Source organism: Rhineura floridana, chromosome 6 (genome assembly GCF_030035675.1).
Source record: "Rhineura floridana isolate rRhiFlo1 chromosome 6, rRhiFlo1.hap2, whole genome shotgun sequence".
In the NCBI taxonomy this organism is placed as follows: Eukaryota; Metazoa; Chordata; class Lepidosauria; order Squamata; family Rhineuridae; genus Rhineura; species Rhineura floridana.
The window spans coordinates 94481354-94495898 of record NC_084485.1 but is presented as its reverse complement, the minus strand read 5'-3'; the positions used below and the strand labels follow the sequence as shown (position 1 = coordinate 94495898).

At 40.8% G+C, this 14545-nt stretch overlaps 1 protein-coding gene across 5 annotated transcripts in view; it reads left to right on the top strand.

Annotated features, from left to right (window-relative positions):
* Nucleotides 1–14545, top strand: part of LOC133387733 (lanosterol synthase-like) — a 69380-nt gene that overhangs the window by 45370 nt on the left and 9465 nt on the right. For all 5 annotated transcript variants that reach the window (XM_061633128.1, XM_061633129.1, XM_061633127.1 and 2 more), the window contains 8 exons: nucleotides 3705–3823; nucleotides 4107–4204; nucleotides 5979–6006; nucleotides 8929–8982; nucleotides 10189–10260; nucleotides 11294–11344; nucleotides 12529–12678; nucleotides 13984–14080. In XM_061633128.1, the coding sequence (XP_061489112.1) occupies nucleotides 3705–3823; nucleotides 4107–4204; nucleotides 5979–6006; nucleotides 8929–8982; nucleotides 10189–10260; nucleotides 11294–11344; nucleotides 12529–12678; nucleotides 13984–14080 (669 nt within the window). The remainder of the gene's footprint in view (nucleotides 1–3704; nucleotides 3824–4106; nucleotides 4205–5978; nucleotides 6007–8928; nucleotides 8983–10188; nucleotides 10261–11293; nucleotides 11345–12528; nucleotides 12679–13983; nucleotides 14081–14545) is intronic.

The following is a 14545-nucleotide window of genomic DNA, read 5'->3' as shown; positions in this document are numbered from 1 at the left end:
AGAGAATGCATTGTCTAGGAAGAAGACATGGATGTTTTGCATGCCTTTGACATGAGCATATATCCACAGACACACAACCAAGGTAGCAGTAGTATAGCACCCTCCTACGGGGAATGTGTTTTCAGAGTTAATGAGATTAAGTTAAGAAGTTGGATTTTACATGAAGAAGATCCTATGAAACAGGACTTGACCGGAATCCTGTCATCTCTACTTCTGCATACAGTATTCTGTTATTTATCCCCAGTTTTTGTATGCACTTTGTATCAGTGTGACTAAGAGAATGTGTGATTATTAGTCCATTGTTATCTGAACTACTATATTATAGTATATTCAGCATAATCTCTGTTAATTTCTCCCTTTTGCTGTTTTCTTTAATACACTGAATTATCTGTTACTCCATTATTTTGCAGTTGTGTGCGTTATAGCATATATCCACAGAAACATACACATTTTCAAGTTTCCTATTATCACCCAATGAGTTAGCAGGAAGAAAAGAATCAACTCGCAGAATAAATGTTTGTAGCAAATACAAATAAGAACCTTGCTTTGTGAGCAAGAGGCCTGAACCATGTCATATACACATGCTGTTGCTGACCATGGTGTTATGGGTTTTGTTGTTTTGGAGCCATTCATAGTAAACATCACTAGGATTTTGTCTGTGAGACTAATGGGTAGTCAAGGACTTGACCAATGATAATTAATGTTCCTTGACTGAGGGCCAAAACAGAGGTGTGATTGAGTAAATAGCAGGCAGCTATATATCTCGTTTTTCTTTAACTAATTACAGGAGCAGGGAATTCTGAATCTCACTGTGAAGACAGCGCATGGGAAGGGGAGCCATCTTTTCACTTCCCCATTGAGATCAGAATGGAGATTCCCCACATGCACACATGCGCAAACTGTCTTCACAGTGTACGTCATGATCCCCTGCCCTTGTAACTGAAGTAAAACGAGACATATAGCTGCCTGACGCAAGGATGCCAACAGGATTTTCTGGGCTCAGTACACTGTATGCAGATTCGGCCCTCTGACCCACTCACAAAAGAGGACACAAATTTGCATATGAATTGCATGATAAGCAAATTGGTGCCCCCCTTAGCAGGTACAATGGAGCCCCCAAAATAAAGGGGTATGCACATTTTGCTTCATAACTTTCTAAGAGGGCTAGATACTTACTTTAAAAAAAAAAGACAGACTCAGAATCTCAGGGCCTTGCTGGCTATTCATCCAGTACATCAGTACCCCCTGCACCTACCTCTCAGAGGTCCTGGCCTGATGTCTTAAGCATAGGTCTAGTTTTGCCCTAAGATGTTTTTCTCAGTATCCTAAAAATTCTTCACCTCTGACCTTGAATGTGTGTTATGTTATGGTTTATTTCTATGCCGCCTTTTGGCCAAAAGACCCTCAAGGCGGCTCACAAAAAATAAACACAAATACAAAATACACATCAGAAAAGAATACAGTGTACAAAAATTTAAATAACAAAATATTAACATTGTTAAAAAAGCATTGTGCATGAGAAAGAGAAATCAGTATTGCGTGATCTCTACAATCAGGACCAGCAGGACACAGCTGGCTTCCTTGGCAATCCCAAAATTGTCTGGGTGAGGGTGAGGGGAGCAGCAATAACTGTACTCTGTAATGTTGTGTTATTTGTTTTATGACACACACCCACCAGCCATTTAGTAACTGGTGCCCACAGCATTTTCTCAAAATTCAAAATGTGCCCGCTGGTCCAAAAAGGTTGGGGACCGCTGGACTAAGCTTTTAGCTAGCTATAAGGAAAACACTGCAGCTGGTGGCTTGTATTAGGAGAACAGGTGGCAGAGGATGGCAGAGGAAGGGGACTTCATTTTTCATCACCGCTGTTACCAGCTGAAAAAAGGGCTCAGTCACCTCTTGGTGGAAATATCATGTACATAGGTCAGCAGGCCAGAACAATTAGACAATCCATTATGCATAAGTCTTCACAGGAAGGCTGAATAGCCATCCAGTTGTCACTTGGGAACAAAGGGCAAGAAGAATGGCAGGAGGAAGAAAGTGACAGAATCCCCTTCTCTTCTCACCTGAGATTCTGGGTACAGGAACATCAAGTTCATTAATACATTTTGTTATGTCTACTTTAAATGAAAAATTATTTAGCATGGAATAATCAATTACTCAACAATTTTTCTTTTTCTTCTAAAAAGTAGTTCAGACGATTCACCAACTTCAGTTTCAAAGGCTACTTTTAAACACCTTCAGTACAGTAGTTCACTGTTCTCCTTGCGCTTGCTGAATCAAGCCAATTTAAACTATGCTGAACTTTAACTTGGTCATTCACATTCCACAGTCAAATGCAGGATGCCAGTTCATTTTTTGGGTGGGTCAGTGGAATGGTTTCTCGAAACCCTGCTTATTAGTCTGTAGAATGTATCACATATTGGAATTGCTTTTAAGATGCTTTTAAAGCTTTTTTTAAAAAGATGTTTTAAAAGGTAGTTTTTTAAATATGTTTTTAAAGATGTTTTGTAATATGTTTTAAAGTCTGTTTTTATGATGTTTTAGAGTGTTTTTACCGCTTTTGTTTGCCGCCCTGGGCTCTTACTGGGAGGAAGAGTGGGATATAAATCTAATAAATAAATACATTTAATAAATATGAGAACTAGTGGGAAGACAGAGAAACAGTTTTATAGTGCTTAATTAAAAAATCCACCCCAATTTGCTGCTCTGCTCATAGATTGCAAATTTGGAGGAGCGGCATTTTGCTGACTCTCTCTGTGTCTGTGTGTAAGTAAAATCTGCAAAAGGTTCATGGAAATGGGAAGCTTACAATTAGTGGCAGCCAGCAGCAATGGCAGTCTTTCCAGTGAGTTAAAACTGTTTCACTCTCTCTAGATGCAATTTCCTGATCCAAAAGAGGGAAGTTTGGGTTTCAGGTGGGGGAGGGAGAATATTTTGGCACTCCCTTTGTTGTTGTTGTTGTGAATAATAAGAATAATAAAATTTCTATCCCACCCTTCCTCCCAGGAGCCCAGGGCTTTTGAGGGGAGGGAGATTTGGGGGACGGGATCTGTAAAACATTTGTGGAGGTGGGGAATTACAACTGATGGTAGGCAAGGCCCTTTGGTTTTTTCTTTAATTGTATTAAAATATCCTTTTTTTCCCCTTTAAGTATTTAAAGTTAAACAGTGTTTTTTTGGCAGCCACTGGCTGGCAGCCACCATTTTCATCTACCCAAAATGTCCTAAATTCTGGGGAAAATGGTGCTTGTCGTAAAAATGCAGCCACCATGGTGGGCACAATTTGTGTATGGCAGCTGCTCTTCCCAACTTCCCCTGAATTTCTTGGAATGATGTTATGTCTTTGGAATTCTGAGGAAAAGGAAAAGGAAATTATGGCAATCAGCTGGCAACTCTGAAAAGAACTCACTTTTAAAATAGTAAAAGAAAAAACAACAACAAAATAACCACAACCACTGACAACCATCAGTGGTAAGACCCTCATTCACCCCCCTGTTCCTTTTGTAAAATTTCCTCTGAAATTGTGGGGACTAAAATTCTCCTTCTGTTTTGAGCCAAATGTTTGTTCAGAGGTAAGCTCCATTGAATTCAGTGGGCCTTACTTCCAGGTAATTGCATATAGGATTGCAGCCTAAAACACACAATGAACACCATTAACGTGATTGCTATTTTTCTAGAGTGTTTCTCTGATTCCTTCTGCAGCAACATTCAATTGGTATGAGAGATACCATTTTACCAGTCTCAGAAAGAAAGCCATAGCAGAAATGCAAGAACAAATCAAGGCTGATGACATATTCTCAAACTACACCAATTCTAGCCCGGTAGGTCCATTGCAAATAGTGCTCAGAAATAAATGTACCTGGAACTAATTCCTTTTGATAGCATAACATGTATTCTTTCTCCTTAGGAAGCTTTACCTCAGATCCCAGTTTATTTCCAAACTGAGAGCTCTGCTTAAGGTTTGCTTGCTCTACCCACTGAAGGAGTTTCTGTGTTTGGCTGGTGACAGGCAGAGACGTAGCCATGGCAGATGTGTGTGTTAAGAATGGAGGGTTTTGTAGAGGGAAATTCCTAACTGTAAGAGTTTTCTCCTTTGTCCTGTAGATCTGTAAATCATTTCATGTGATAATATGCTGGTATGTTGACGGAGCCAATTCTCCAGCCCTTCAAGAGCATATCTCCAGAATCTATGACTACCTTTGGTAAGGTTGGCGAATTTATTCAAACCCAGCTTTGTAGAGTCCTAAATATGGTCTTGCAAAAGTGCAATTTTGTAATCTTGAATCTATCTGAACCAATCCTAAATAGACAGATAAATCATTATTGAGAAATCTTAAATCTGAATTTACCCCAAAATCACAGGAGGCCCAAATCTGTAATCTGATATGTTCAGTTTTTGGGTTAAAGAGAGTAATATCCCACACATAACAAACAAATTTAATTAGCTTTCTGGCAATAATTCAACAAAGTATAGCACAATGCTAGTTATATTCCACATATAATGTATGTAATGAAAAGTTAATGTTGTAGAAATGTAATAATTGTAACATGAAGTTTTGTAGTCTGTAAGTCTCAGGTGGGGGCTGTTGGTCAGTGACGCAGGCTGTGAGACTCACAGACAAGGTTTTTTAGCAGAGAGAGAGAAACATGAAGCAGAAGGGTTAAGCTGTGAGAACAGAGTGCCAGACATTCAAGGTCAGTGGCTGACTGGAAGTGTGATAAGGTGGGAAACTTGCAGGAACTCAGTGTGGGGGACGAAATGTCAATGGAGAGAGCTGTGTCTAATGTCTTTGCCTAGTAAAGACTCTTACAAGAAACTTGCCTGGCCTATCTTATTCCTGTTCTAAACGGCTCTTGGATTCCATCCCTGTATGATCTACACACGCACACACGCAACACAAGCTTGGCCTGATATATAGTTATGGGCTTGACTTGCTAGCTGCAAGGTTCTTCCCCCTCGCCCAGGTTGCAGAAAGAATTGATTCCTTTGAGATCGTTAATATTCTTACATCTTCAGTTGGAATTGTTGATGCTTGAGCTCTTGTGTCTATACTTTGCATGGATTATCTTGCAGTAGCATCTAAGGACCATTTCACATTATTCACTCGTGACGTTGGGTTCCAATCTTTCCCATTGTCTGCCAGATTCATGGCAAATATCTCTTGCTGCATCCCAAATGCTCCCACGTGAAGTGTTCTTGAGGCATAAGAATGTGTATATTCCATTCCCTTCAGCTTTGCCAGAATAGACAGTGTCTTGAAAATGTAGATTTGTTTGACTCCTTTTTTTAAGTAATCCCTTCAGCTGCACAATATGAACACCATTAAGACACTTTCTCATCTAATGAGAGAGAGGAGAAGGGTCTTCTGGTCACAAAAGCAAGGTTACTCTTCTTAAAACTCCTTCATGGTAGTGGGGTGGAAGAGAATTTTGATTCAGTTTGCATTTCAAGCCAAATTTATGAAATTCACACTTTCCAAAACAATATGAATACCAAAACCCAGCCATTCTTCAAAATTCGAACTTATTTGATTTTTGCAATGCATTTTGCCAGCTAATGTTTACAAGAATGCATATATTAGGGGAAAGTATGCATAAAATGAATATATAACAAGTAAAAATATGTTATGACAAGAAATGGCTTGCAAAAAATGTCTACATTAGTCAAAACTCCCTACAAAAAATGTTTTTATTAGGGGAAATTTGTTCTAAAATGCTGGAGCTTCGGCTATGGGGCGGTATACAAATACAATAAATAAATAAATAATGAAGATTGAAGAAAAACTGCAAATTGCTACAGAAATGTGGATCACTGAATTTAAGATTGGAAAAATGAGAATCAGAGAACTGAAATTGTCAGATATTTCCATCTCTACATGCTAGTATTGTCAAACCTTGCTCTCCCATTATGTAAGGATGTTAGGGAGCTACATGGTCTTGCATCTGCTATAATCTCTCCTTTTTATATCCATGCAGGCTTGGACAAGATGGTATGCTAATGAAGGTAAAGTAGTGTGGACCCAGAAGTTGGGAATTGCTATGGCCTTCAATCCGCATTGTTTTGATGGCTAAAGAGCCCAGTTGCCTCCTGGCTATCTGACAGCAACAGATGCTTTTAAGTAAAAATCAAATGATCAGGAGATCCAGTCATGGATCTCCTGCATAATGTGTAGCTTGGCCCCAAGATTAGGGTTAGGAGGTAAGTTATAAAACAGCACAGGCTCAGGTGGCATATTTTTAAAAGGTGTACACATTTCTTGGGGCAAAAGCTTTCATGAATATGTCCATGCATATGCATAGTTATTTGCAGTTGGAGATATATATTATAATGAGTGCAGAGAGAGAGAAAGCACAGCAAACATTGGCGTCAAAATGACAGAGATAATTCAGTTCACTAATAGGCAAAAAAGCCTTGCAGTTTAAGAACACACCTACACCCAACAGATATTTCTATCAAACTTTAAAAAGCAGGGAAATTGGGCAGCTATAGTGGGTGCACCAGGACAGCGGAGACCTGACCTCCTCTTTCATATATTGTACTGCCCCACAAATTTGTAAAAATGCAAACACAGTTTGGTTGGTCTTTCACAGTCCAATCCACTTGCTGTGTAGCTTGGAAGAATTTGGTAACGTGCCTCTGAGCCTCTGGTGAGTGGTGGCAATACCTGCAATCAGCCCAAATAACAGCAACAAGACTTGGGCTGCGCTGATCTTATTTTAGCAGGGAGGAAGCAACAGTTGATATAGTTCAAATAGTCACTTTAAATATGTTTGATTTACTTTGCAATTTTAGTGATATAGTAAATCTTTTTCTTTTCCTTCTGTTTCTGTGAATATGTGAAGTACAGCAACACTTTGCATAATTTACACTAAAAAAACCTCCAAAACCAATTGTGGAATAATGATAGTACCTATGCTGCAGAATAGTGTCCAATGGACATGAGGAGCGTCTCAGTTTGCACAAGATAAAACAGTGGGAGGTAAAATACATTGTGTTTGCATTTTTACAAATTTGTAGGGCAGTACAGTATCTCAGTATCCCCTGGTGCATTCACTATAGCTGCCCAATTTCCTGCTTTTTAAAAGTTTGATAGAAATATCTGTTGGCTACATTGTTAAACTGCAAGGCTTTTTGCCTGTTAGTGAATTTCTCTGCTTTTTAATCCAGGAGCTAAGAAATGGGATCCTGCGCAAGTTTGCTGAGAATGGATTGATCATTTGCATGCTTATTGAGTTCAATGGGATTTACTCCCCTGCAATCATGCTTAGTATAGGTGAAACTAACCCTGGAGGATGAGGAGGAGAAGGAGGGAGGACTGGAGTGGGCAGGGGAGGAGAAAGAAGGAAGAGAGGAGTGGAGGAAGAAGGGAAGGAGAGGAAGGGAGGGGAAGGAGAGAGGGGAGGGGAAAGGCAGGTCTGATAATTTGCATGCTTATTGAGTTCAATGGGATTTACTCCCATGCAATCACACTTAGAATAGGCAAAACTAACCATGGAAGAGGGGGCAGGAGAGGGAGGGAGGGAGGAGGAGATAGGAAGGGGATGGGGAGGGGAAGGGAGGGGTGAAGGAAGGGGGTGGGAAGGGGCAGAAGGGAGGGGTTAGGAGGGAGAAGGAGGAGAGGGCAGGTTGGATCATTTGCATGCTTTATTAATTCAGTGGGATTTACTCCTGTACAGTCATGCTTAGGAAAGAGGAAACTGATCTGGGAAAGGGGGAGAGAAGGGCAGGAAGAGTAGGGGTAGAGAAGAACGGGGAGGGGTGAGGGAGGGGAGGAGATTGGGTGGGTGGGCCCTGGGATCCCCTTCCTTTGCCAGAGGAAAACATTGTGACCAGTATCACTGTTTTTCAGGGTTTTCCCCACCTTTTTATTCTACAGCAGGCGCATGTAGCCTCCCACCCACATTTAAACCAAAGCTGTTCCAGCCACACCAGATCTTTATTTTCCTTTAGACAGTCATGGCTTCCTCCAAAAAATCCTGGGAACTGTAGTTTGTGAAGTATATTTAGAGTTGATAGGAGATGCCCTATTCCCCTCACAGAGCTACAATCCCCAGAAGAGGGGCTGACTGTTAAACCACTCTGGCCACTGGAGCCCTGTCAGGGAAATAGGAGTCTCCTAACAACTCTCGGCACCCTTCACAAACTACACTTCCTAGGATTCTTTGGGGTGTTTTTCCAACAGGCAAGAAAATTCAAGGGATTCCAGAGGCAATGAGCACTCAAGTGGGGGGGGGAGATATTGAGTGAGAAATTGGCCAGAGTCAGATGCCAGGGTGGCCTGAGCTCTGGGGGCTCAAATGTTAAACAGGTTGATCCCACCTGTTGATTGGGAGGCTGAGGTGGCTGGGCATGGAGGCCCTACCCCCAGTGCTGTGTTTGCAGGCATTTGGAGTGGGGGAGAAGTGCGAGTGGAAAGCAGTGGCAGGAATAGGATGGGTCCTTACTGCTCTACGCACAACATGGGGAAATTTGGAAGCCATTCAGCCAAGGGTTCAACAGCAAAATGAGGAGGTTGCTGCACTCAAGGAACAGCCAACTGTCCTGAGGGGAGCATTGGAGGCTGCCCAGGGGAGGAGGGAGAAGGCTGAAAAGAGAGCTGCAGTAATGGCTGTTTGGTTTGCTAAACTGAAACATGAAAAACAGGCAAGGACGTGGCAGTGCATACCTAGCCCGCATAAAGTTTGAGCCCTTATCACATCCCGGGAGCGGGATCCAGAAACCTGGGATGGAGATATGTGGGACTCTGATGAGAAGTCTGATGGAATGGGAGGATGAAAGGGAGCCGGAGGTGGAGGTGAGACCCTTAGTCACTAATAAATCAAAGGGGCCACCTGGAAATTCAAATGCAACTCAGACAGCTAGAACTGTGAGGGGCTACACCTCTGCTCCAGCTGATAAAAGCCTGGTTTTCCTTATATCAATCAGGTCATGGGATCGCAGACCTGGGACGCATCATTCACTGTTCAAGGTTTCTTGGAGGTATCTTTTTCTATTGTCATCTCTTCTCATTTTGTTTTCTCCATGATAAGTCCCCTGGTCTATTTACACATATAATTTAGAAGAATAAATTGGCATGTAGATGGTGTGTGCGTGATTCAACCAAAGCACACACATACGGCTAAACGGAAAAGACACCTTCTCTTGTAACCGGAAATCCAATAATCTACACATATTCATTTGTAGTATTTTAATTTCATCTTTATCTCTATAGCAAGACTCCAGATGGGATTCTTGTCAGTTTCTGGTTTTGGGAGACAGAGTGCACAAGACAGGTGCTCCTTGCTCCCTCTGCTGAGTCCCTCATGCCCCTGTTCTCTCAGCTTGGCTAGGCTTGGAAACTGATCACTGATGGAATCTGAGACTGAAGCTCCAAAGCAAGAAGATGCTTCTTCCCCTTGTTTGCATGTCTGGTGATTCCCTTTCATCTCAGCTAGACTGCTATGAAGTTGGAGGAGGAGAGAAGTTAAGACTGGGTGTACTAATGCAGAAATGAGTGATACTCTGGCCCCTGCCATTCTCTCTGTCTTCTATATTGGTGGGCAGTACACAGTGCTATATAATAGTGGTCTAATTTGAATCCAACAGAGATTGGAGTCTTATACGTTTTGCTATCAAACTTGACAGAAAGCAGTCTTACTGAGAAAAGATACGTTCTGGAGGAGACAGATCAAATGCGGTGACGTGATTCACACCATTTACTGTGTTAATAGCCATGCTGCTAAAATCTTTCTTTAAAGGAGTGAGAATATTTTATTTATTTATAATAACATCCCTCCTTTCTGTTAAACATGCATAAACACCATTACAACCATTAAAACAAAACAAAATCTATGCAGTATCAAAATAAATCTTATCTATCAATTGAACAGCATTAGCAGGAAACAGCAACAATGAAAGCAACAAAATTAATTATCTAACAAGTTCATGGGAGAACAACAACATAGCACCCTAAAAGACAGTAGTGTTAGTGAAATACAAATGTTACTGGGGATGATGTTCCATTAAATGGGAGCTACTGTAGAGAAGGCTCTGGCCCTGTTTGCCACACTAAAATTATTAGTGAAGAATTTGTGTAGCTGTCCAAAGTACTGCTTTTGTGTAAGTTGCTCTGATTCACTCTGATGATTCTCTCGGTGACATTCTTGAGTCAGTACTGCTGAACCATAACATCTTTCTTTTTTCTAGGCTGGGGTTCAGAACAATCCTGACTATGAATCCTGTCTGAAAAAAGCCCACGTATACTTGAAAGCCTCTCAGGTGAGGAGCTGAGCTGGAATAACATACATGAGGTATCAGTGCTAGTTTTAAAAGACTGCTGTCTCAGTGAAAGAATCATGAGGGAAATATTGGTTTCTTTTTGCAAAGAAATAAGAGCTACCTTCATGTGTTATTCATGCGAAGGAGATACTAGATGAACACGGGCAGTGATCCACTGCTTGATCTAGATGATCAAGGGCAGCTTCCAAGGTTGTGCAGCTTCCCCTGGCCTTGCCTCTGATGTCCATGCATTTAGACTTGGATGTCTGCATAAGTAAAACCCATTCACAGAAACTTCTCTTTAAATAGGCATGAGCATCTGCATAGGTTGAAGCCTAAGATGTGGATGTTGGGACTGGAAGAAGCTGTGTGAGCCACAATGTGACTCAGCTGCTTCTTGATTGCGTGAAGACTAGGGATGGAAAGATCTGTCCATTTTGGTTGTCTCCGTTTCTCGTTTTCCCAATCTTAAATTCAGTTCTCCACATTTCTGCAACTGTCTGCAAATTCTTTTCAATAAAAAAATTATCATGAAAATTCTCTAGCTTTTTAGTGTGAATTTCACCTAAGAAACATATTTTTGTAGGCGGTTCTGACTTACATGCATATTTTTGCAAGCGATCTCTCATCATATATGCATTTTGGGTGTTATTTTCACTCATATTCATTTTTATGCACACTTTCCCCTAACATATGTCTTTTTGTAAACATTGTTTTGTTGGTGAACTGCATTGCAAAATTCAATTAAGTGTGAATTTTGAAGGATGGCTGTGTTTCGGTTCTCATATTGTTTCGGAAAGTGCGAATTTGATAGATTTGGCATGAAATGGAAACTGAATCGAATTTCTTGCCCACCCCTAGTGAAGAGCTATTCAAGTAAGTAACATGTGAGGGGGACTCTAGAATTATAGGTTTCTAATTTGAAGCCATGTGATCATTAGTGTCAATTTAGTTCTATAGAGTGGCTTAAATTCTGTGTAAAACCTTGTATATCTACTGCAATTTCCCTCAACAAATCTAATCTCTTCTTCAGATTGTAGATAATCCACCCAACTACCAGAGATATTATCGGCAGATGAACAAGGTACATTGAGAATCACAAGACATAGCTAGCAAACAGGGAATTTACAAGAGTTAATTCTGAGAAATAAATGATAGGAATGAGAGGGCTAAATGTTTTAGATTTAATAGTTTCCCATATTGTGCAATAAATGGAGTCTTAGGGTTGTATTCAGCTGGCCTACTCAAAATTGAAACTGAGATTAATCAGACCCATTGAAACTAATAAACCTAAGTTAGTCATGTATATTAAATTCAATGGGTCTACCCAGAGTAGGATTAGTACTGAATATCATTCTTGTTGTTAGAAAGTGCCCTTTCTGAAAAGCCAGTTGGTAACCAGATACATTAGAGATGGAAGTCAGAATAAAGTTGTTGGGGAAATCTAGTGTGGTTATAATTTGTGGGATTTCTTTCTCTGTTCATGTAACTGGAATGAAAAAAAAAACCACTCTTCAGTTCGTTCCTTAATTTTTACCAATTGTATCCGTACACCTGGAGAAGAAATATAAATCGATCTCCTTGTGGTTCCTTACTTGGCCTCTTCTTGGGAGGAGAGAATATTTTTTTCTTATATCTTTTATTATTGTTGTTGTTCCTGGGGCATATCCCCAAACAGAAAATAGAAGTTCTGTTGTCGTTACTGAGATAAACTCTTCTATTCCTTTGTGGAGGGTGTTTGAAGTTACTCACTTTTCTGTTTCAATCAATGCATTAGACTCATTGTTGATGGTGTTACTTTGTTGATTTTGTTACCCTAATGTGAGGTAAAGTCACACCAATTTACATATTCAATCTTCCTGATACTAATAAAAACGTTAAGAATTAATGCATCATATTATACTATCATAAATGATATAGAATACTATCTAAAGGTCCAAGAAATTTCATGGGCATAGAGCAACCTTCTCCAACCTTTGGTTCTGCAGATGATGTTGGACTACAACATCCAACATCTCACAGGAGCACCAATCAGCATGGTCAGAAATGATGAGAATTGTAATCCAATAACATCTGGGGACCCAAAGGTTGGGAAAGGCTGGCACAGAGTATGGTAAAAAAAGGTGTGTGTGGGAAAGTATATGCTTCAGTTTGTAATGATCTATAATTAATTAGGTCTAATATAGGATAGCCTCTTTCTCTCTCCATTGGTAGGAAAAGTAGTCTTTTATATATTCTTAATGTCTTTTACACAATCTTAATCTCCAGGGCGGATTCCCCTTCAGCTATCGAGAGAATGATTGGATAGTCAGTGACTGTACTGCTGAGGCAATGAGGGTACTGATGCTGCTGGAGGAAAAATGCCCCTTCATAGAAGATCATGTGGCACCTCAGCGCCTCTTTGATGCTGTCAATGTGGTAAGATTGCGAAACACCAAGAAGAGGAAATGGAGAGCAGGCTTGAGGAGCATAAGAACACAGGGAAAGCCTGTGGATCAGGCCAGTGGCTCTTCTGGTCCAGCATCCTGTTCTCACAGTGGCAAACCAGATGTCCATGGGAAGCCTGCAACAGGACCTGAGAGCAAAGAGCACTCTCCCTTCCTGCAGTTTCCAGCAACTGGTATTTGGAAGCATACTGCTTCTGACTATGAAGGCAGAGCATAGATATAATGGTTAATAGCCATTGATAGCCTCTTCCTCTGAATTTGTCTAATCCTCTTTTAAAGCCAACCAAATTGGTGGCCATCACTGCCCCTTATACGAGTGAATTCCACAGTTTAACTATGCGCTATGTGAAGAGCTGCTTTCTTTTGTCTGTCCTGAATCTTCTGACATTCAGCTTCATTGGATATCCACAAGTTCTAGTGCTATGAGAGAGGGAGAAAAACTTTTCTGTATCCACTCTCTCCATGCCATGCATAGTTTTATACACTTCTATCATGTTGCCTTTTACTTGAGGAAGCTTCTGAGGGTATCCTAAAGTCATAGCATTCAGTAATAAAGCTGCTGAGAATATTGGTTTTATGGGATCTTACTCCAAGAAAGTTGGTGGATCTGGAGATAAATAATGTTTGATAGAAATAGTCAGATAAACAGATTCTGCCCTGAAATCCTCATGATTTTAGTAGCAAAGAGCAAGGAGACTTTCTAGGGTCTATCAAGACAACAGTCTTGCCATCCACCAAGATCTCCGTTGGCTTATTATGGTGACAGAGAGCCAATTGATATGGCTACATATGTGTGGAGGGGCATTTTTTTGTTTTGTTTAACTCCATTTGAAGCAAAGAGATTGGTTTGTCAAGAGCACAGGCTCTAAATTTTATACGCCATTGTAACTGGGTAGAGTGGCAGTTGAATTGTATTTGGTGCTTGTGGCAAAGTCCGCAGACTATTTGCAAACAGCAGAATCCTGTCCAGAGTTTAAAATAATATATATATATATATTTAAAAGAATGGGAAATGGTCATGTGACTTATTCTAAGAGTATCAAAGACTGTTGTTGCCTTGGATAGAAAAGAGCAACTAAAATTATCAAGGGACCAGAGCAACTCCTCTATAAGGAAAGGTTGTAATGTTTGGGGCTTTTTAATTTACCACACAGGAGTGGCTTGTGGGGCAGGACAGGAGGGATCGGCATGTGCCTATGAGTGTAGAGCAAGTCACATCATGTCCATTCTGAAACTCCGTCTCTCTCCGCACCAATCCCATTTTATTTTTTTGTAGATGCTGAACATGAGGAATTCCAATGGTGGTTTTTCTTCTTATGAAACCAGGCGGGGTAGCTGGCTACCGGAGATAATGAACTCCTCAGAGTCATATGGTAAAAAGAAGAGTCTTGCTATCAGAACAACTGCATTAGGGAATCTTGTGTGAATTTCTGGTCATCTTCACAGGCAAAGCCTACTGCATAGTTTTGGGGACTGAGGCCAGATTGAAGCCATGTGTTTGAAGGCAGTTTGTTTTGAGGATATGGCATTGGCAAATTTTAATATTATTCAGGAGTCCCCTCTTGGGGGGAGATACTGTCAATGCTGATAGGCAACATGGGCTAAAGCAAAGCTGATGATTGGGTTCTGAGGTAGGTAGGCAAAGTTCAGAGGGGCTAGGGGCAGATGGCGTGATACAAGAAGATAGGATCAAATTGTGGACATGGTGAGGCAGTCTGTGTGGCTACTGAAGCTTAGTTGCTCAGACTGATGAACCGAGATTACAGCAACAGTTACACAAAGCCAGCTAGGAACCTATTGGCTCCTCAAGTTACACATGGTCTGACTGCGCTGATGAG